Source organism: Lissotriton helveticus, chromosome 6 (genome assembly GCF_964261635.1).
Source record: "Lissotriton helveticus chromosome 6, aLisHel1.1, whole genome shotgun sequence".
NCBI classification, from domain to species: Eukaryota; Metazoa; Chordata; class Amphibia; order Caudata; family Salamandridae; genus Lissotriton; species Lissotriton helveticus.
The window spans coordinates 1,698,473,012-1,698,497,064 of record NC_136067.1 but is presented as its reverse complement, the minus strand read 5'-3'; the positions used below and the strand labels follow the sequence as shown (position 1 = coordinate 1,698,497,064).

At 44.4% G+C, this 24,053-nt stretch overlaps 1 protein-coding gene across 4 annotated transcripts in view; it reads left to right on the top strand.

The window, feature by feature from the left end:
* TASP1 (taspase 1) overlaps positions 1-24,053 on the top strand; it is a 723,830-nt gene that overhangs the window by 486,262 nt on the left and 213,515 nt on the right. For all 4 annotated transcript variants that reach the window (XM_078649553.1, XM_078649555.1, XM_078649554.1 and 1 more), the window contains one exon: positions 19,582-19,692. In XM_078649553.1, the coding sequence (XP_078505679.1) occupies positions 19,582-19,692 (111 nt within the window). The remainder of the gene's footprint in view (positions 1-19,581; positions 19,693-24,053) is intronic.

Sequence of the window (24,053 nt, the reverse complement as noted above, 5' to 3'; positions counted from 1 at the left end):
AAGGATGAGTTCTTCTCGGTGTCTCTCGACTCCAGGATACAACTGCCTTCCTGTCCTGGGGCTGCCTCAGTTATAGGTCTGGCGCCCTTTGATGTCCGGACCCTCGCTCTTGGAGGTCGGGAGGTCTGGGATGAGGGAGTCCAGACACCCAGCAGGGGGGCGGAGCCAGCGCCCAAGGAGGTTGGGGGTGCTCGGCACCTGGCGGGGGAGAGCCATCGACACTTCGTACTCCCATTGACCTGCCAAGTGGGCCGTTCACCTCCTGGGTGGAGGGTGGTGCCGGGATGTCGGGGCCTGGCCAGGCCCAGGGTTGGGGTCGGGCTGAGGCCGCGCGGCCGCGTGGTGCCGTGTCCAAGATGGCGGCTGGGCCGGGCAATGGTGGTGACGGTGGCCCGGGCCCTGTCCTGCGGGGAGGGAGCGAGCCCTTCACGTGGCCTGTCCAACAGCTCCTTTCGTGGCTTTGTTAACGTGCTGCTGCATGTTGAGCTTGGCATCGAGTGTGATGCCTAGGGATTTCGCCAAGTCCACGATGGTAGGATGGACATTGAGTGCTGTTAGGTTATTGAGCCATGTTTGGGTGGTGGAAATTTTCGCCGGGGGTGAGATGAGTAGGAACTCAGTTTTCAGAGCATTTAGTTTGAGGTGATTATCGGCCAGCCAAGATTGAGTGTTGATAAGCGTGGAGTTCAGATGTTTGATATCTTCCGGGGATTGTAGCTTTAGGTAAAGTTGTGTGTCGTCAGCGTACATATGGAATTGGATATTGGTGATATTGCTGTATACCTGATTGGTATATTTAGTTTACTTGTACGTCCCTTGTAAAGTAGTATACCATATACCCAGTGCCTGAAATATAAATGCTACTAGTCAGCCTGTAACACTGGTTGTGCCACCCACACAAGTAGCCTTTCAAACCTTTCTCAGGTCTGCCATTACAAGGCATGTATGTGTAGTTTACTGCCACTTCGACTTGGCATTTGAAACTACTTGCCAAGCCTTAAACTCCCCTTTTATTACACCTAAGTCACCTCTAAGGTAAATGCACTTCTACATTTTACATGTCCTGGTAGTGACATACAGCTAAATATGTTTTCTTACTACTGTGAGGCCTACTCTTCTCATAGGCTTACATTGGGAATTCCTTAAAACACTTTTAAGCTGTAATTCATGATTAGAAAGGAGTAGCTTCATCATGTTTCATATCTTTGGAATGGTAATGATAAATCCTCTTTAGTGGTAAAGTCAGATTAAACATTACTATGTTAGAAATGCCACTTTTAGAAAGTGGACACTTCTCTGCTCTTACTGCTCTGTGTGCCTTGCACCCTGTCTCCAATACACATCTGGGGTGAGTGACAGCTCCACTTGGTGCATTTGCTCTAGACAACCACAAACACAGGAAGGGTTGATGTGACAGTGAACTCATCTGCATTCATCTACATCCTGATAGCGTTTCCTGTGCAGGGAAGGGGAGCTCAGACTTGCATCTGAATAAGCAGTGTCATAGCTCCCACACAAAGGCCTGAATACCCCCCACAGATAGGCTGGCAAGCTGAGCTGTGAGGAAAGGGGACCTATGCAGTTCAAGAGCTTGCTTTGAAGTCACCCCCACGTCAAAGGCACATTTGGGTAGACGTACTGAAGCTCTGATCCGAACAAGACAGTATACTACTGGACCTGTGAAGAACTCTGCCAGCAGTATTATTGTATACATTTTCAGCACATTTTATTTAGTTTTGAATTTTCCGCAATATTTATTAGGTAGTAATCTTGGGGTTTAGAGCATGTAGTGTGAGTATTTTTTTTCTGTCTTCACTGGTTAAAGGGTAAATTGACTACGGTCACATGGCGAATTTAACGTATATCAGACACACTAGTGGTGGTTTGAGTGGAGCACGTACGCACGCACGGCTAGATACGCTGAGATATGCTGAGTGTATGTAATTGGTGGAGGTGTGTGGTATTTTCAATTCTTTTTTGTTTAAGTCTTGGTTCCGGTGAAAATGGCATTTGGGTTTCGTGCTGCATGTCACGTGGTTTTAAGGAAACTTTTTTTGTTGGGAGTATAGAGAGGGCAGCGCACATGCCTTAAAGGGTGTTTTGAAAAGTAATTTATACTTTTGGGCTGGTGAGGTAACTAAAAAGGGAGTACGTGCTAGAAGTACTCAGTAATTCTGCGGTGATTTAGTATTGTGTTTCAATTGCAGTCAATATTGGGTGTATGCAGTGCTCATGTGTTTATTTATGTTTATTGTAGTTCCCCTGAAGAAGGGCATTTGAATGCCCGAAATGCATTGGGATACATATCTTTACGTTGAAATATGAGAAAATATGTACCTCCCTGTGTTTTTGGAGTAAAGCCATTATGGCACTCGTTGAACCTAATGAAGATTGAAGAAAAGATTCAGGATTACTTTGGATTACGATTTGTATAAAGATGGAGAAAAACGACAAACTTTGGTTTACGTATTTATTAGGCTGTGCATCCTGGGTTTGGGAACCTGACGAGACTCCAGCACTATCAAGGTGATACAAGGTTTGCCACTCTGCTTGGCTGACTGTTCTGAAGGAACTGCTTCTCTGCTTTGCTGAGCGGCCCTGCTGCTTGCTCATCTCTACCCTGCTGAGGACAAGGAACGGACCCACCTCACTTGAACCCAGAGTGTGTCAAAGTGCTTGCTGGCTTGCCCTCTGTTCTAAAATCTCAGGGCCATCAAAGACTTCTTGCAACCCTGCTGCTGGAATCTGCCACCTGTGAATCCTCCCTTGCCTGAGGTACCAATCCAGTCCTGGACCTCAGAAGTATATTCTGCTGCAGTTTTGCCTTCAGTGTCGACCCAGTGACGATTTTGCGCTGATCGGAACCAAAGCATTGCCCTTCAACGCCGACGCTGGATCCAATAAACTGCATCACCTTGACAGACTGCGCGGTTCGCCGACAATGAACAGTGCGTCTCGACGTAGACACAGTGCCTGCATTAAAAAGGGTTTGACGCTGAAGACTCCATCAACTGCTCAGATCGACGTTGATACTTCGCCTCTATCCATGGGATCGACGGCGTCGTGGTGCCTCCTTCACTCCTTGCAGCGAGTCTTCGACATCAGCGCTTGCTCCATCCAAGGTACTTTGTCAGAGGGACTTGTCTGAGTCCTCTAGCTGTCCTGCCCTTCATCATGGTCTGCCTGAACTTTAGATTTACCTCGGTCTAGCTGAACCTCCATTAACGCTTTTTACTTCTAAGCACTATTTTTGGCTTATTCTTTAAAAGTTCATAACTCAGGTTCTACTTATTGGATTTTTATCATTTTGGTCTTTATTTTCTCATACAATTCTTCTGGTTTTTCCAAACCTGTGTGGGGTGTTGAGTGTTTTTGTGGTGGTGTTGGTGTGTGTATATGTCGCACAAATACTTTACATATTGCCTCTTTTGATAAGCCTGCTTGCTCCGTGCCAAGCTACCAGAGGGTTAGCACAGGTTAAATTTAGTGTGTGTCTAGCTTAACCTGACTAGGATTTTCATTCCAAAATATTCATTTCGGACACTAAAGACACCTTGCCAAAATTGACAATAAAATTGAGATAAGGATTTCACAATCAGATTGCATATGAATCATCAGTTTTTGCTTTCTTATTTAGCTAAAGAGAAAATCTTTTGCTAAATAAAAATATTGTTCTCCTGCAATCTGGATGGAATGGGCTCAATGCAGAATGTTTTGCGGTTCAGATTTGGGTGCACAACAGATCCACAGATATTCACAAACTTTCAGCAGAAGTTCAAACTAGATAATAAGGAATTCTATACTTTCTTAAATATAAGAGTAGCTGTATCCAAAACAAAAAACTTAGATTTAAACCTCTCTTCCGATTTTATTCTCTAAACTATATAAAACCGGTCATATTGTCTCATGAACTTACCATATTCACTGTCCAAATCATCAAGTTTAATGTTATTAATCAGATCAAAGGGAGAGAACAAACTTTTACAAGACAAAATTAAAAGCTTATCACATTTAAATGAGAATTGAATATGGAATTTGCTTTCAATAATAAGATTATTTCTACTTTAGCCCGCTCTAAACATATGCTCCTGCACAGAGCTTTCTGGACTCCTAACAAATTATACAAATTACAACTCGCAGACAATGGCAACTTTAAACAACTGTTTTGGAACTGTAAACCAAGAACTAGGGGACCTCAAACATATGTTTTGAGACTACACTCTTCCATGCATATTCTGGAATAAAATCAAAGACTTCGTACATTAATTCTAGAGTAAAATGAAACACTTGTAGCCGGAAATATTCCAAATACCAATTAATATAGTCCACACTGCAGTATTCCTAGGTTTCCATGACTCAGTGACCTCTGCTAGGCTAAAAGAAGAAGACCTACAATTAGTGGGTCTGATGCAGTTAAATCCAGTTTATGTATTTGAAAATTATTCAATTGCATCTTCTTTCATAGTTGGTGGGAATGGCTCTGATTTATAAGCAGTGGAGACCTTATTGTTCTGACCCCCCCCCCCCCCTTTCATTAATAAATCCTAACTTTAAGACTTTCGGTATTCATAGAAGGCATTTAGGAGTCCTAAAGTTAGGAGTCCTAACTTTAGGACTCCTAAATGCCTTCTGTGAATACCGAAAGTCTTAAAGTTAGGATTTTTCTCAGTTTAGGAGTAGTAAAGTTGGGACTCCTAACTTTAGGACTCCTAAATGCCTTCTGTGAATACCGAAAGTCTTAAAATTAGGATTTCTCTCAGTTTAGGAGTAGTAAAATTAGGACTCTTAACTTTTGGGCTCCTAAATGACTTCTGTGAATACCGAAATGAATAAGTGCCTTCTGTGAATACCAAAATGAATAAGTGGCTTCTGTGAATACCAAAATGGTACTAAGTTTAGGATTTTGTCTTAAGTTAGTTCTGTGAATCGGCCCATTGAATTAAAAAAGACAACTCAATTATATCCTATGATTCACTGAAGACATCATACTCTTCAGCCAACGCTCCAGCTGGTGATGTAAAAGGAGGCAGGCGTTTGAACACTTCTTGCCCTTACATACCTAATAAATTAAACAACTGTGATTGGTTTTCTTACTGATTCAAAGTTTTTTTTGTCAGTGGCTGACATGAAGTTTTAAAAAAAACTCTCAGCTATTTATTGCTCTTCAATAAATGGTGTGGATTTCTTTCTACATTGCATGTGAACAAATCCATGGAGGAATACATGTATGAAAGCAGAGTGAAACAGGAAAAGGAGGATCAGTACAGATGTGGTCAGATGCACTCCGGGGAAGTTAATAGGTGATATTATTATCAAGTACTGAAGAAATAAGGAAAAAAGCCCGAAGATTCAGTTCCTTGTGTTTAGTTTGTTTTTAGCACTGAAGAGGGTCCACCCCAGGACTGGACGCATTCTGCACCCTGGACGGCATCGCTCACAAAACTCTTAATTTCCAGCAGATTCTCCACTTTGTCATGGGTTAGGGAAACTTCCAGTTCACTGTCCTGCCCTTTGGTGTCCCCTCCGTCCCCTGGGTATTTACAAAGGTGACAGTGGTGGTTGCAGCCTCTCTTCGTAATTAGAGGAATACCTCAGTGACTGGCTGTAAGTTGAGCTTGTCACAGTCAATTGGTGACCACCTGTGGTCTACCATCTCGCAAATATCTAGGCTCTTCTTTCAAAAGCATTAATTCATACACTACACACATGCTAAACTTTCTTTTTCCAACATTAAAAACCGTGTACAGTCTCCAGCAGCATTTCATAGCAACTAAATATCAGCCACTGAATTGTCATTTCACATTTCATAGCCTTTTGAAGATAAAGCACACGCATGTTGTTGAGTAAGCAACACAATATAGCTCTTCATTCAAGTCTACCCCAGCTGGATACTGCACATGCAGACCTATGTCACTTGTGTGGTACTCGAAAAAATATTTTAACAGTTGTTCCCCTTCTTCTGTTTTTTTATGCAGTACTCTATTTGTTTCCTCTTATTGCATCTTATTTTGAACTGGAAGGTACTGCACGTGTTTTTGACATGTTCTTTTACGTTTTGTTTTTGTCCCGGAAGATGACCTATTCTAGGCAGTACGTTAATCCACTTCTGCATCACAGAAGATGTAAAAATAGAATGCCCAGCTTAAATTTGAACCAGTAGGCAGAATAAAGGTTCTTCTTTGTTTTAATGTGCTTGCTCTGGTCTGCTCTCGTCTCTCCTTTAGCACCCATCTGTCTAAACTCCTAGCAGTGCAAGGCTGTCCTGGCGCTCGTTTTCTACACTCAAACCCTGTGCACATGGTTTGCAGAAATGGAGTTGGCGTTTCATTTCTTTTTTCATTCATTTCTAGCCTTTTATGTTTTTAAAATTGGAAGCTTATGTGTTTCAATGTGGAGCAAGTGTGCGAGTGCCCCTGGCTCACCTGTTTCTAATTTTCTCATTTACAAGTGCAGTCCATCAAGCAGTGCCGAACTAGAGTAATGTCTTTCTGGCCTGATGCTGAGTTGCACTGTCTATGGTAGGCTTTTCCTCGCTTACATCACACGTTTCTTCCATCCAAGTTCATTGGTGGGCCTCGGCTTATCTCGGCGCCTGTTTTCTTTAACTTTAATTTGTGTTTTTCTAAATGCAGACCATTCTTATTGTTGGGAGTAGTTCTGACAAATAACATTGTTGTGGCCTAGAGATATAGTTAAGCCTATTTCCGGAAACGGTTTACAGAAATATCAGCGAATGGGATCAGCCGTTCTCCGAACTCAACTTTGTTTTGTTCATTTAGTATTGTAGCAAACATTTAACATTTTCTGTAATTTATTTTTATTCTACAATACCTTTAAATTCCAAACGCACGAGAGGTCATACAGTTCAGCAAACGCTGTAGGCTCTGACATGTGCTAGTGGCCAGGAGCCACATGTCGAAAAAGATATCGTGGTACTGATGTTTCTAAGTCAAAATGTAATGCCGCTAAGTATATATTTTGATTTAACGCTAAAATTATCATGCTGAATTCAAATGTTTGTGGGTTAAGATGTGTTTTTACATCTGTAAATATACAACCTATCTACAACTGCATGTCCTACTATAAAGACGTTATAAAGAACAATAGATACACTTCTTTGAAATTGGTAATACAAAATTACCAATTTATGCTACAAAAGATCTCTTGAGAATCACAGTCTAATATTTTTAGATAACCACACTGATAACATTGTAATTAGTATCATTATAGTGGTGATCTCTCTAAGGTAAAGTATAGGGAAATGTAAAAAGATTTATTAAACTTGAAAACAAAATAATAAAATAATTTGTTAGATATAAATGTGACTTAATTTTATGTATTTATTATAAATGTCGAACAACATAAAAAAGCTACAGCACTACTAACTTAATTTTAATAATTATTTTTAGTGTTTTGAATATATTAAACGAAATCAAAATTGTGTTCTGACGATTATTTAGAAAAAATCCCACGTTAAGTAAAAACGATACATTTTATATGAAAAATTATTAAAAGTGCTGTATTAAAGGAACCACAAGTAATTCAATTATTTGAATACACAATATTATATTATTTTTTCTATAAAAATGGCTAATAACATATTGTAAATAAAACATTGTTTTAATGTTAAATAATTGTTTTAACGTTAAATAAATATATTACATTTTTTAACTAGCTAAGATAATTTAATTTTGCATCATTTCATTTGGGATTTTATTTAATATCCCTACCGCCATTATTTTCTTCAGGTGGGTGATACAGTATCAGTTGTTGGCCATTTGTGGTGCTGGACTTACTCCACCTCTGAGCTGGAGTACAAACAATACTGTTGTAGGTTTCGTAACTTTAGGAGTGCATGTTGTGAATAGCAGTGGGCTTACTCTTTTGTGGGGTGGTGCTGTCCTTCCCTCACCTACACTAAACCCGTCCTTGCTCCTCCCTGAATCCCTCCCATTTAGTAGTAAGTGTGCTACTTTTTCCAGCCATCCCCATTGTCCCCCCACAACTAGTAAACCTACTTGTGTGAAGAGCTCCCATAGAAAACATAGGAGAGGTGTAGATTTACAATCGTAGGTTTGTGAATTGCCTCTAAGTACCACTGTAGTACTACCTTGCATGCTACAAAAATACAATTTCAGTCAATCAATCAGGGAGATAATAAGTCGCTACTCACCCGTGAGGGTCTCAAGGCACTGAGGGTGGGTTGTTCCATTCAGTCAAAGTCAGGTCTTTAGTGCCTTCCTGAAGGTGTTCAGGGAGGGGGCGCATCTGAATGATCTGGAGCTCGTTCCTTGTCTTGACTGCAAAGTAGAAGAAGGCTGTTGCCCCTGCTTTGGCTCTGTGGATGCGTGTGGTCTCAGAGAGGACGAGAATGGTGGATCGGAGGTCTCTTTTGGGTACATGAAGGGTGAGTCTGTCATTGAGTTATTGGGGTCCGGTGTTGTGGAGGCATTTGTGGGCGTGGGTGAATATCTTGAAAGTAACTCTCTTCTCGATGGGGAGCCAGTGGAGACTCCAACGGTGTTGGCTGATGTGTTGTTGTCGTGGGATATCGAGGATGTGTCTGGCGGCGGTGTTCTGTATTGTTTGGAGCTTGCTTAGCAGAGACTTGTTTATGCCGACTTGGAGGGTGTTTCTGTAGTCTAGTCTACTGGTTATGAGAGTGTGGGAAACTGTCTTCCTTGACTCAGCGGGGATCCATTTGAACGTCTTATGGAGGATGCGGAGGGTGTTGAATCATCTGGAAGCGACAGCGTTGACCTGTCGGTTCATGGAGAGGGAGTAGTCGAGTGCAATGCCTAGGTTTCTGACGTGGTCCGTGGGCGTAGGGGGGCTGTCGAGGACAGTGGGCCACCAGGTGTTGTTCCCTGCTGATGGGGTGATTCCAAGGACGACTACTTCTGTCTTCTTCGAGTTGAGCTTCAGGCATCTGTTACTCATCCAGGATGCAACATTCTGCATTCCTTACTGGAAGTTGAGTCTGGTGGTGATGGGGTCTTTGGTGAGGGAGAGGATGAGCTTGTTGTCGTCAGCGTAGGATACTATGCTGAGGCCGTGCATTCTGACGATGGCGGCAAGGGGGACCATGTAGACGAGGAAAACAGTTGGGCTGAGAGATGATCCCTGGGGCACTCCGCAGTTGATCTCCATGGGTTCGGAGAGGAAGGGCGGCACTTTAATCCTTTGGCTTCTGCCGGTGAAGAACAAGCAGATCCAATTGAGGGCGGTTCCTTTGATGCCGGCGTTGTGTAGTCTGGTGGCTAGTGTGCGGTGGGAGACTAGTCTTGAATGCTGCGGTTGAGTAGGATCAGGGCTGCGGTGTTGCCTTGGTCGAGGGTTTTGCGTATGTCATCTGTGGTGTCGAGTAGGGCGGTCTCGGTGCTGTGGTTGCTGCGCAATCCGGACTTAGAGGGGTCGAGTATGGCCTTTTCTTCGAGGAACCTTATTAGTTCTGCGTTGACAGTCTTCTCAGCAACGTTTGCCGTGAAGGGGAGAAGCGAGATGGGCCGGTAGTTCTTGAGGTCCGTGGGATTAGCCGAGGGCTTCTTGAGCAGGGGTCTGACTTCTGCGCGTTTCCAGTTGTCTGGGAAAAGGCCGGTCTTGAAGGTGATGTTGATGGTGCCTCGTAATTCTGGGGCGATGGTGCTGGCTTCTCTGTGGTAGATGTGAGGTGGTCAGGGGCCCCTCCGAGTGAATGCCTTTCATGGTCGAGGCGGTCTCTTCGGTTGTGACTGGTGTCCAGGTGGATATGGTGTGCTGGTCGGCGTTGCCAGAGGGCAGAAGTTGCATAGAGGTTCTTCAGGTGGAAGTAGGATCGAGCTTGTCGCAGAGGTCCTGGGAGGGGGCGATATCCGTGGCTTCACTTAGGGGCCTGGGGAATTCCTGGATGATGCAAAGAGTCCCTTGGAGTTGCTGTCGTTGGCTAGGATTTTGTTGTGGATGAAGGTTCTTTTGGTGGTTCTGATACGTTGGTGGTACTCCATCATGGCGTTCTTGTAGGAGGTATGGTTTTCCGGTGTCTTGTTGTTTCTCCAGTGCTTCTCGAGGCGTCTGCAGGTGTGCCTGGCTTCTTGGAGGTCGATAGTGAACCAGATGGCCTTCCTGGGGCGCTGTCTGTCGGAGTTGCGAAGCAGGGCAAGCTTGTCTGCGCAGTTGGAGATCCATGTGTGAAATACCCTGGCTGCGTGGTTGGTGTTGGTTGCCGCAGTGGGGGTGTCCCGGGTGAGGGTGGAGTTAAGCTGCTCCTCAGTGACTACTCCAGTTCCTTCGTGGAGGGCGTAGAGCGGGTTTGGGCAGCTTGGGTGTGTCGAGGAGGACGTGTACGCCGTGGTGGTAGGTCTATGGGGGTTGCGTGGTGTGGCTGAAATGAACACTCTTCCCTCCTGCGAAGATAGGGTCGAGGGTGTGTCCTGCCTTGTGGGTCGACGCGATGACAAGTTGTTTCAGTCCGATGTTGGTGAGGTTGTCCCGGAATGTGGTGGAGCTGGGGTCGCTGGGGTTGTCGAGGTGGAAGTTCAGGTGTCTGATGAGTATGGAGTCCATGGAGGCGATGGCATGGGGTGCAATGAGGTCGGTGATGGTGTCGGTGAAGCGGGCCAGGGGTCTGTAGGCAAGGGTGCCACAGAGTGTGGAGTTGGGCCTTTATACATATCAGGCCTTTATACATATATATAGTCACAAAGTGTTCAAGATGATTAAAGTTCACCTCCCTCATCAACACAACTTAAAGCCGTTACTACTAGAGTAAGTAGAGTTATCCTGTGTTCAATACTTTGAAAAATAGTTCAAGTTCAAAGTTTGTCTTTATCACAATACGACTTCACTATAATTGTTAGTTATTTAAATTACAATCTGTCACATTCCACACTGCCTAGCTCTCTGTGATACCTGCTGACCTCTACATGTCTGCAGGAACCCAACACACATGGCCCTGACACACTGTCTCAATGCAGACACATTTCTTAGCTGCAATCGGCATCTCTTGCCCAGCTTCATGACACAAACCTGGTTCTAAACCAGTGTTGACACAGGCAAGTATACACAAAGTACACGTGCATTAAGTTTAGATTACAAAAATTTACATTCACTATTAAATAACAAGTTTGAAAATAAGTAAACAAAGTTTAATTATTTTTCTAGTATTTTCCCAGGCAAAGGTGTGAAATAAAGATTTTAAGCACACCTAGGCCTATTCATGGCAAACTTAACCTGGACTGCTACGTGCATAGGGGGGGGTTGAATTGTTTTGTTTAGAACAATATTTTGTGTTCAAACCAATAAAATGAAGTATACAATTATGAATGCAAATAAACCCATAAAACATTATTTTTTGTAAAGGGAGTTGTGTGTGAAACATTTGCCTAAACCAGTGTCTGTCCTGGAGCCAAAAAGGGGTTAAGCTACAATCAACTTGAGCCTTAACACAGAGCTGTGGTGTGAAGGTGCAAGAACAAACTGGGCTCTTATTCTGTCTGAGCTCAATCATCCACGTTTACTGAACGAAAGTGGTAGCCACTTCTGTGTATGGGGCAGAAGAATGGGAGTACATTAAAACTAGTAATGCTCAAAAGCAAAAAAATACATTTTTGTGATCCCTTCCCAGAGTGACCCTGGAACCTCTTTGGTGGCACGAAGGCTGAAGTTGGGCTGAATTGGCTATCTAATATAATTACACTACAACCTGCTATGCTGTGGCTTAGGCTACATGTTCCCCACACTGACACTACAGAAGGGCTCTTTGTGTGGTATTATGCAAGGAACACTGAAGTAGGAGCAAATATCTAACCCATGTAGAGAAACACTTGCAGAGGCTTGGCCGAGGAGAAATTCAAACTGTGAACTCATGGTAGGGAAATGCCCCTTTGTGCATGGTTGCCCCCACTTTTGCCTAATGTTAATGTACTTCGACCTGGGTTCCTGCCAACCAGGTACACAGGGCCTATGTTCTTTCAATAAACTGTACTGTTGCAAAACCCAATTGGCAACTCTCTGGCCACATGTAAGTCCCTTGTAAAAGGTACCATAGGTACCAAGGGCACTGTGACCAGGGAAGGCCTCTAAGGGCTGCAGCACTTATTGTGCCACCCTTAGAGTCCCTGTACCTTTACACACACACATTCTGCCATTACAGGCTGCCTGTTATGGTGCAGAACAAAGTGAAGAGTCGACATGGCACGCATCCCTGTGTGCCATGCCTACAATCCACTGCCCTGGCATAGGTAAGCCACTCCTCTAGCTCGGTGTGCTATACCAGTGGTGAGGGTACATGTGCATGAGCTCAGTATCCCTACAGTGTCTAAGTCAATTCTTAGACATTGTAAGTGCAGTAATGCCATAAAGAGTATATGGGCTCGGACTTTGTCATTACGAACTCCACAGCACAAAGATAGCTTTACTGAAAACGAGTAAGTTTGGTATCAAACTTCTCAGCACATTAAACCCACACTAATGTCAGTTTGGGATTTAATGGAAAATGCACTTAGAGGGCAACGTAGAGGTGCCCCCTGAAAAACAAGCTAGCACTAGTGTCCTGGCTGAGTGGCTGCTCGCCTGCTGCCACCACCAGACAGGATTCTGGACCCCTGGGTCGAGAGCCTCCGATCTCTGGGTCCTGAAACAAAGCACATCCTGAGACGAGGTGCCAAGCCTCCTCTCCAAGGATGGACAGTGTCCACAAAAGAGAAATCTTCAAAGGCTTGCCGCCTTGGTGAACTACCCCAGCCATTTGTTGCTCCCAGCAACTGGCGCCCACCGGTTCTGACCCCCACCTTGGGCTAGAGAATCAGTGGGAAAACCAGGTTAGGAGGAGAGGTGTGCCCACCTTTGTCAACCCGACCCCTCAGGTTGGGGAGGCGAGGTGAAGCACAACTCTTAGTCTCCGCCATCTTGAAGATGGGGGGACGGAGCCAGTCAGAGTGAGGCTCTTGCCCCACTCCCACTGGATGGTGGCATATTAGGGGGTGTACTCACCCCAAGGAAGGGACTCATTGGTCTCAACCTGAACCTACCTGTAACGCCCCTAAATGTAGTATTTAGGGGCATCCCTGAACCTTGCCTCCTCAAACCAGAGTCGGAAAGAAGAAGGACCGATAAACCGTACTGGAGAAGAAGAGGACGACACCAATGGAATTTGCCCCAGCCTCACCGGCCTGACCCCACTGCGGACTACTCCAGCGAAACCTTGGTGTGTCTTGCAGCCAGCAGCCCCCAAGAACCTGAAGGACCTACCCTTCCTTCGCCATCCAAATACGGTCTCCTGTAAGAATTGGACTTGCTCAGGACCAACCAGATGACTCCATGAGACCCCCACCACTCAGCACCCAGTGTTCTGAGCCCTAATCCGAGTGGCCCAACACCCTAAGGAGTTCCCCTTGGTGATCCTAACCTGGGTTACAGTGACCCCTGGACCTCCACAAGCTTCTAACCCAAACCTGCAGCCCGTATCTTGGAGGCCCCCTCCAACCGCGACTGAAGGCGATACCCAAACCGTCTCTCTGACCAAAGCGGTCCAAAGAGCCCGACTGCGACCGCCCGACCGACTCCGTCTGCGAGCACTTGTGGCCACGGCTTCAACTCCCACAGACCCCATTTGCCGATCCGGTCGCTGACCGCTTCTCAGGAATCCCCAAACGAATCTGCCGCTTGGACCAAAACCGAAGGCTTCCACTGAGAAACCCTGGGATTCCGGACGGACCGCTTCCTACACCCGGCTGCCTCTGTGCCGCTGGCAGTGTAGCGCTTATGCTGCCCATTGTGGTCTTCAGTGCTAGCCTCGACACCAAGAGCTTTGTGTTCCCTCAACAAGGCGGCCTGCTCATCCGCAGTCCCCAAACCAATGTCCTTGCTTAGCCTGGTGGCTAATGTGCTGTCCCTGCACTCTGCACCCGGCCGCCCCTGTGCCGCTGGCAGTTTGAACAGAGTGTCCATCCGAACGAGTCCTACTCACGGACCGTATCCTCTTTGTTGATCTTTCAGAACTTAGAGGGTCTCATGAGTAACCCTGAAAAACTGTGATTGTATTGCAAAGCATATTAATTTACTTCCCTTTTCTTAGGAAATGTACCAGTGTGGTATCTAGAGATAACTCGCTGAGTAAGAAAAATAACTGTAAAGTAATTTCGACTGTTTATTGCCGAAGTCTATAAACCTGTAACAACAACCAATTTAATGTCAAATGCGTATTTGTGATACCTTGCCTTTGAGAGTACGATTTTACCTATGATTTGGTTCTAGCAATAAAATAACACTAAATATTTGTATACAGACAAATTGGTCTGAGTTCAGTTTTTGAGTGTGTGACATCATTTCCTGCCTGAGTGTGTACAATAAATGCTTGGCACTACCCTCTGATAACGCCTTACTGCTTGCCCAACTACCACAAATAGAGAGTAAGGTTTTATCTACTTTTACCTATGCCTACTTTTGGGGATCCACTGGACTCTGTGCACACTAGACATTACTTTGGTATAGTATATACAGAGCCAGCTTCCTACACTCATCTGCTGCTGGGTTGATAAGGAATAGCTATAAGGGCAGCAAGTTAGAACATCTACTTCAAAACACCAGTAGTCCACTATTATCTGGTTGTATATCGGTAAAGGTGAACTTAGGGTTTTAATTTTATTTAGACGAGATGTCACCTGAGTTTTGCTGCACATGGTATGCCCAGTTTAGGCGTGACCCACTCCCGTTACATGCTTGCATATCTAAATGAGACCTGTAGATGAGTGTTTATGTCAGTTGCGACTTCATATGCGGGAGGGCTGGAAAATTATGTTAACTTTATACTTTTCTTCTCAAAAACAACTGGGCATTATAGGAACATATTTTTACATTTGTTTATTTATTATTGTCGATATTACAAATCATAGAGATGAATACAACCAGAGGATGTCCAGGCAGTTGAGATGCAAAGATGCTTCCACTTCCTAAAGATAGAAGAGGCAACCCTCAGTCACCTAGGTTGATCATGAATGAGCCACAATGAAAAAAGAGTTCTAAGAGATTCTTTGCGATGCATACAGCCATGACAAGATATGAAGAATCAGGCTGGTATACAAACAATTGATTATTGGTTACTTTTGGAACTGTAACTGACAGATGTTTGATAAGACTGTCGCAGAGAAGGACACAAACAGATGTTGGATCTTTATGGTCTTCAGTACACAGAATACCAAAACATCCCATCTAAATTCCCAATTAAAAGGTTGTTGGAACACTACTTTCAATATTTCAGAAGGCATCTTAAAGTACCAAAGTCCAGTCCACTCCCACATCATCCACTGCTTCCTGCAAAGTGATGGTGGTTAACTGGTTCACAGAACAGTGTAGAGAGCTGCAATTAGCATCCCACGGTGGGAAAAAGCACAAAGAGGAAATCTTATTCCATTAGAATTCTTCAAGGAACATGAACTCTGGTAGTTGACAATCTTAAAAAAATATATATTTTGATTGGAGAATACATAACTTTTTCTTTCCTCCTCCGGGCATAACAATACAATAGTTCACTGTTAGAACTGGGGCTTCTGGTTGGCAGATGTATGCCCTTCCCCAAGCAGCAACCACCAATCTAGTCAGGGTCAGCTAGATACACACTAAAAGATAACCTGTGCTCACCCTTTGGTAGCTTGGCACAGAGCAGTCAGGCTTATCTAAATAGGCAATGTGTAAAGTATTTGTGCAACACACACACAATAACACAATTAATACACCACAAAAATAGTCCACACAGGGTTAGAAAAATAGGTATCTTTTTTTATAAGTAAAACGAGATTAAAACAACAGGAATCCAATAATTAGATTCAGATTTATTAATTTGTAAAGATTAAATCAAATCATAGTGCTTAGAGTCATAAAGCACTGGGTACATCAGGTCGCGCTAAACCGGAGTAAATCCAAAGTTCAGGCTGACCGCGATGGAGGGCAGGCCGGCTGCAGGGCTCACGCAGGTCCAGCCGAAAAAGTTCCTTGGGTGGAGGAAGCATCGACGTCAAAGACTTGATACAACGAGCAGACGAGGCGAGGTGTCGTCATTGATTGGATCAGAGGAGGCGAGGTGACATTGTCCATCCTGTGGATGCAGGCAGTGCGGTGGTTCCAATCTGTGCAGTCGAAGGCTTTGTCGACAAACCCCTGTATGATGCAGGGGATGGTTCGTCATTTAGTCAGGCAGTCCGTTGATGTCAAGCCGCGCAGCCCATTAAAGCGATTGTCGAGTGGCAGCCACTTTGGTTTCGAATGGAGATGCGTCGGTTCCGATTAGCGCAACATAGTCAATGCATCAGTTTTTATATATCCGCACAGCAGAAGTCACCTTTCAAGGACCCAGGACTGGATGGGCACCACTTGGCAGGGTGAGACTTACAGATGTCAGAGTCCAGGTGCTATTGAAGGAAGTCTTTGATAGCCATGAGACTTCAGAACAGGGGGAAAGTCAGCAAGCCCTTGGAGCCACTCTGGGTTCAAATGAGATGGGTCCAGTACTTTTTCTCAGCAGGGTAGAAGGTAGCAAGTAGCAGGCACCAGGCATCTGATCAGAGCAGAAAAGCAGTTCTACCAGAACAGCAGTCCCATAGAATAGCATTCCTTGCAGCAGCATAGCAGTCCTTCTTCTTAGCAAAGTTCTTCACAGGTCCACAAGCGTACTGTCTTGCTCAGGTCAGGGCCCCAGTACTTATACCCAGTTGTACATTTGAAGTAGTGGTGAATTCTAAGAAGGGTCTTTGAAGTGCACACAGGCCCTTCCTTCCCTACTCTGGCTCCAAACCATCTGTGGGGGTAATCAGCCCTTTGTGTGGAGTGAGGCCACTAACTATTCAGATGCGAGTGTCAACCCCTCTCTCCCTTCCTGCCCAGAAAAAAGCCATCATAATGCAGAAGAATGTGGATGAGTACTCAGACACACCTAATCTTCCTGTGTTTGTAGCTGTCTAGACGGACTGCACAAAGTGTAGCTTTCAACCACACCAGACATGTATTAGAGACAGACTGCAGGCACACAGAGCAGTAAGAGCAGAGGAATGTCCACTTTCTAAAAGTAACATTTCTAAAATAGTAATGGTAAATCCAACTTTACCACTAAAGTGGATTTATCATTACTATTCCAAAGATATGAAACATATTGCAGCTACTCCATTCTAATCAGAATTTACAGCTTAAAAGTGTATTAAGGTATTCCCAATGCTAGCCTATGAGAGGAGTAGACCTCAGAGTAGTGACAAATGACTTTGGGTGTTTGTCTCGATCAAGACACGCAAAACTTAAAAGGACATGTCCTACATTTTACTTACACAGCACCCTGACCTTAGAACTACCTATGGCCTACCTTAGGGGTGACGTATGTGTAATAAAAGTGGAGTTTTAGGCTTGGCAAGTAGTCTCAAAAGTAAACTGCACATACAGGCCCTGCAGTTGGAGACCTGAGACAGGTCTGGAGCGGTTGGCACAATCAGTGCTGAAGGCCTACTGGTAGCATTTAATATACAGGCCTTGGGTATATGGTATACCACTTTACAAGGGACTTACAAGTAAACTAAATATGTACATTGTGTATATACCAATGCTAACATGTTTAGGGCAGAAGCACATGAACTTTAGTACTGGTCAGCAGTGGTAAAGTGCCCAGAGTCCTAAGGCCAACAAAAAGGATCAGCAAAAAGAGGAGGTAAGCAGGCAAAACGTTAAGGGGAAGACCAGCCTAAGAATAACAGCTCTAACATTCCCCTAAAACAAAAGATGTAAATAACCCAATATCTTACCAAACCCTATGCCTTATAGAAGATAGAAGATCTTCACAAAGATAATGTTGGAGGAAGTCAGCATATGGACGGGGGAGCAAAGAACGCTCTCCTGAGTTCAAGCATACCATGCATGGGGCCTACCAACAAGACAAGCTACAGCTATATTAGAGGAGCCATTTAGAGAAAGTGAAGCAATTTTGTATCTAGGAATCACAATATCATCAGGATAGACACAACCCCTCTTTACGATCAAGAAAGTAAGTAGAGGCTGCAGCAAATTGTATACCAAAAATCGCGAATGGAATGCTCAAATATATGGAAACTGTCTACCCATCAATGTGCAAAGCCATGGAAACCTATGGAGTAGGTCTGTGGGCCATACTAGACCTTCCAGTCAGTGGATACAACACAAATGGAGTTCTGAAAAAGCCTTAGTGCTTCTTACTTTAACTCCATCAGGTTCCCTGGAAGCACAGTGCCACTTTGAAGCACTATCTATCAGACCTAGAAAGATGGGCCATATACTATATCACACTCCCCTGTGCCCCTAAAACTGAGTTTCGATCCATTGGCAGGTCTGAAAGAGTGCACCAGATCATCTTCTCAGTGGTACATGATTTTGCCAATTTGTCCATCAGACAATATACAATTGTGGATCCAATAGCTTAAATCCATCCTTTACTGAAGAAACCAACTGTTGAACCATCCCTCCTTGGTAAATTGTCCCTAGGGTCTGACTGTGACAGAAAATAGACCCGGGCAAAATAAAAGTGCCCACCCCCCAGCCACCCTCCCCCCAATTAGTGACTTGCATTGCCAAAGACATAAGGACCAAGCGCAAGGTAATGTTTGCCGAAGTTTCGGGTCCTCACTAGGCTTTGTTGTTGAGTCTGGTTCTCTGCTCATCGCTGTTTAATTGTGCCAGAAGCCCTTCATCTCTTCATTCTCTACGGAGTATAGTTTTCCAGTATTATGACAGCAATGTTCATACTTCCAAGTTGCTACTCTCAGGCTTCCGAGGCACTTTGCATATCTACTTTACCCTATTTGGGGTGGAGGGCACCTTCTGTTCTTTTTCCAAGTAGCTTTGAATGCAGTTGATGTGGCATTCATACATGTGATGGTCATGCAGTTTGTTGCAGGTCACTCGAGAGTTTCTGCATGCTTTTCTTCGAACGGTCTTTGCAATGCAATTGGTCTCGCATTAGTGAAAATGTGAGCTATTGGCATTGGAGATGCTAATGTTTTTTCCATTTAAAATTATGCCAGTAGTAGCATAATAAGAAAATATATTCATTTAATGAAGCACACGGTGCAGTACCACAGAGTTCTACTAAGTGTCCCAGGGACATCTAGTAACAGCCTTTGGTACTGCACCCTTTACTTCACTAAAATGATTTATTTTCTAGGTGTCCACCTAGTAACAGCCTATGGTACTGCAACCTTTCCTTTGTGTAAGGAATATCTTTGCTTATTATGCTACTGCTGGCATCGTTTCAAACGAAAAAAACATTAGCATTTGCAACGGTAAAAGCTCACATTTTCCCTAATGCCAGACCTATTGCATTGCAAATGCTTGTTCTTGCACACCGGGGACAGTGTTAACTACATTGTTTGGTGCAAAATAGAACGTAAGTTGAGCCAAAGTTTAACTAAACTGCCTGCAAACAGTATTATGAAAGTTTAACATTTAAACTAGATTGTGCTCTTGTCTTTGTTTCTTGTTTATAGATTAAAGAACTGATTTTGTATTAGTTTATTTTACACCTAATTATTCTACTTAGATTGCATAAAGAAATTGAAAGTATTTGATACATGTTTCTGTTACTTTCTTTTATTCTAGGCTGTGGGGAGCACCTTGTTCGGACCATATTGGCCAGAGAATGTTCACAAGCACTACAGGCTGAAGATGCACACCAAGCGCTGCTTGAGACTATGCAAAATAAGTTCATTGGTAAGTATGCAGTGCGGTCTAACAATAGGCATAGCAAAGAGTCTGTGTTATCATATCATCTCTTTGTCATCATATAGTACGTGTATGTCATAATGTCACCGATTCATTGAGGGATGATAGTTTTAAACAAATGCTGCCTCTCAGGTAATCCTTAAAGCAGAGGCAGTGGCTCCATGAGGACGGAGGAGTGTTGCCTGTAAGTGCAATACACAAATCAAAATGCTAATAAAACAAATGTATTTCAGTTTTATTTACATACTTGCAGCAGCCGAGTCTGCGGGTGGGGCGAGCAGCAGAGGAGGAACAATGTGCACTTAGTTTAAAGTGTGCATGTCACTTTGACCAGATGTCTTGCAACGGGTAACCGGACATGCACACCCGAGGGGTCTTAGACAGCTGGGTGGAGAGCAAGCACAGACCCCAGGGCTTCAGGGCCATCGAACCAGCGCACTCTCATATGCCTGAGCAACATGAGAGCAGCACCAGGATTGGTAGAGGGGAGTCGAAGGAGGCTCTGGGAGCCTGTGCTCAAGCGTCCAAGTGTCAAGAGGAACAAGAAAGTACATTGATTTCCCAGGGTATCAGTTCCTCTCAGAGGCAGTCTGCTGTGGGGGATACTTTCTTATAAAGCGCTTCGTGCTCCTGAGGAGTTGCTGATGCACATTTACGAACAGTAAGCACACAACTTTTTGGGTGTCCTTGGATGCGAGAGTGTGGATTGGTAGTGTTTCCTATGGAAATATCTCGATGTAGTGCGTATATTTAATCACATCTAGCAGCACAGAAAAGAATTATTACTTAAACACATGAACATGGGGTAAACATTGGCCTTACAAGAGCTGGTCGGCTGTGACTGCTGGATCCTGGGAAGGGCAGTTCTGCACCAGTAGAAGGCCTGTGTTTGAGCATCCTTCTTTGGCCGCACAGCGCTTTACTGAGGCCCGTCCCATTGCCTGCGTTTACATTCTGTCGTGGATAACACAACACCACCCAGGCTCTAATGCACTGCCCTCGTCACTGGTTACTGTACAGGTTCATCCCATTCCCACCAGTGTAAGGCCGCGTCCTTTCTCCATCATGTCCCTTCTTTGTGCGTTGTTCCTCCCTAGACGGAGGCATTTCTTCCAATCACCCCTTCACTCACTGTGCATGACAGAAGGTGCTGTACCGTCACGCAACCAATAGAAGTCCATCCAATTGCACCCATGCTCAGTATAGCTTCATTCACTCACTAAATAAAGAGTGCCCTTTCAATGAATCATTTAGCACTTTTTTTTAAACCGACGGCAGGTGCAGGACAGGTTGATGAAAGTTCAGCCTATGGCACTTCCTACCTTTGCATACTCACTCCACAGATTACCCTTGCCCTTATCCATACCTGCCAACTCACAAAGTGCCACCATGTGAAACACAATATCGGCTCCCATCACACTTTTTTCCGGTGAGGAGCTGATATCACACGGTGGCAGGGAAAAAGAGCTGAAAAGCACAGTAAATAGTGTATTTCCAGCTTGTTTTCAGAGGCTTTAAACTTCTGATGTCCATTAAAGGGGTGTGAAAACACCCCAGTACATTGGCACCAGCCTCAGCAAGCTATTTCTTTTGGGAGAAGGGGGCTTGGGGGTCGGGTGGGGTTCAAAAGTGCCTCATAGGTACTTCTCGGTATGAGGCACCACCCCTTTCAAGTCACCGCCCCCTTCTCGCACAGATTGTTCTTCAAGTTGACAGGTATGACAATCTCTCTTTCAAAGGCGCATCATGCACAGGGTGTGCACTGTACACGGTGAAACCCATCTGTGTGATTCATTCACTAAATAAACTAGCACTTTAAATGAAAAAAGAGAAGGGCCATTACTCACTAAATTGAATGGGTGGGTCTGGAAGGGGCGTGTCCGGGGTGTGGCTTTGAGCCAGACATATAAAATATTCGCATTTTCTTCTTAAATGTAAAGTGCCCTTGGCCAAGTTCAGCTTATAGGTGCAGGGCATAATTGGTATTTTTTGTAGTTTTATATAGCATAATCTTAACCCAAGGGGATTAAAGCGTTTTACATGAGAAGCAAAAGTTTTACGTGAAGGCATGATTTTTAGTTCGAGCCTGCTCCGCAAGGCATGCTATGTTCGGCATATGGGCTATCGGGGACTTTGGACACGCCCACTGCTTCTGGTTAGTTATTTAGCCTGCTTTGCTAAACTCCTTTCCTTGGTTGGTTAATGTTGTGCATCTGTCCCACCTTTTTCTGCTTGGTTCCCTCCCAGCGGACATCACCAATTGATTCTTTTGTTGGCCAACTCTGGCCATTTCTTGGCTCCTCACTCTCACACCCTCCCCCCACCTCCCGTCATTGCTGGTGGCATGACACTATTGATGGGGTAACTGTTCTAACGGCACGGTCTGTTGATCATCAAAAGCTACAAGTTCTTATTAGGGTGTTTTTGTGGACTATAAAACATCATGGGAATTACTTCTCTTGAAGTATAGGATACCATAAGCTCAGTCTCCCCGTTCCAAAATGGTTACCTGGTTCGTCTTTTGTAGTCGGTTTATTCTTGGTATCGGGCTCTTAAGAATCGCCCACTTGATTCGCAATGCTATGCTTTGGATTACCAAACCATAACACGACCATTCTCTAGAAAGCGGCTACCCGTGCTGGCTTGGGAGAACATTAGCAACAAAAGCCGCCTCTTCTCCCTGCTAAGCGGACTGCCACACTTCGGCATCGGGCGGACGGTGACCCTCAAGTCACGGATTCAGAGGGGCGAATACCCCATCTATGGATCATCACGAAGGTGAAGGTGGACTACACTGCTAAGGTGGGTACATTCAAATGCACACACTGCAGTTGCAGGGTGATTTGCATTAAGGGTACACATTTGTTTATTTTTTACAGTACAACTTGATCTTTGGCTGCTTCCCAAGGTCTGAAAATCTGTAGGAGTGAGAACTACATTGTTTATTTGATAAGAGTCCAAAAAGTGATGTGTCGCAAACTTTGACATCAAGGATAACACAAGAAGTGACATTGGTAAAATAATGTAAGCAAAAATGGGAAATAAATTAAATGACAGTCCATTACAATCAAATAATTTCGTGATCTCCCCCCACCCTCCGAGCGCAAATGTAGTGTCCATCCATGTCGTTACCTGGGCGGGGGGACATTTAGACCCTTTTCTACAGGCCACTGGCCTACTGTTGAAGAATGTCATGGGATTCTAGAGGTAGGATCAAGCTTAAACAAGCATTTGCAATGCACAAGGTCTCACATTACTGAAATTTTGACCTGTTGGCTTGCAAATAATAATGCAGCGCCAATAGCTCAAACTTTTGGTAATGCGAGACCTATGGCATTGCAAATGTTAGTTTCTTTTTTATGGCACAGCGAGATTTAAGAGATTTGCCCAGAATTACAGGATGTTGAGCTGACGCTGAGATTTCACCTCCCAGTGCCATAAAACAAAAAAGTACGCTTTCATGTAGAACTTGTGCTTCTCATGTAAAGCTCTTTAATGCTTCCTGCCAAATTTGCGCTATATATAACTGCAAAAAATGACCAATTGTGTCCCGCTGACACGAACCGAACTTGGCAGAGAGGCGTGAGACTCTGACAGACAGTGGCGAGTGTAAACCAGTGTAGTTCTTCAACCTTACACCATAACTGACAGCATGACAGTTCCAGTGCCAGGAGCTTTAGCTAGCCATCAAGCCACATCTCCTTATTCGTGTTACTCAGTTAGAGTGTGTGAAGCTGCAGGAGCAACCCAGCTCTGGAATACATTCTCCCAGGGCTGGACTGGCCGTAGTGGGCATCGGTCGTTTCCCCGGTAGGGGACCGTTTTTCTTACGGGGGGCGGTTTTGAAATGGTGCTGCTAAATCTGCCCCCAGTAAAAAAAACAGGGGTGCTGGTGAGTCAAAATTGCCAGGGCTGCTCTGGGTTCCCAGTCCGGCCCTGCATATGCCATTAATAGTCATGCACCCATACCCCAAAGCCTGACCCCAGTATGCCACCAGGAGTACCGCAACTCTCTTGACACAAGTAGAAGTCACTGTACTCAATGGGAGAACACTGAGAAGTGCTGATACCCAGTACAGGTGAGTACCGGCCGATTTAAAGCACTGAAATAAACTAAAAACACCCCCTCCACATGTACACCGTAACAGTGAATCACTGACATAATATCGAAGGACACAATATTGTCCTACAAAAATATCGACATAAAAATATCGACAACAATAATATCGACATCCTATACATATCTAAAAACATACAGAAATATCGGAAACACAATATCGACCTACATAAACATCGATCTCACTAAAATCGACAACATACATATCGAAATGTTTAAATATCGACTACTC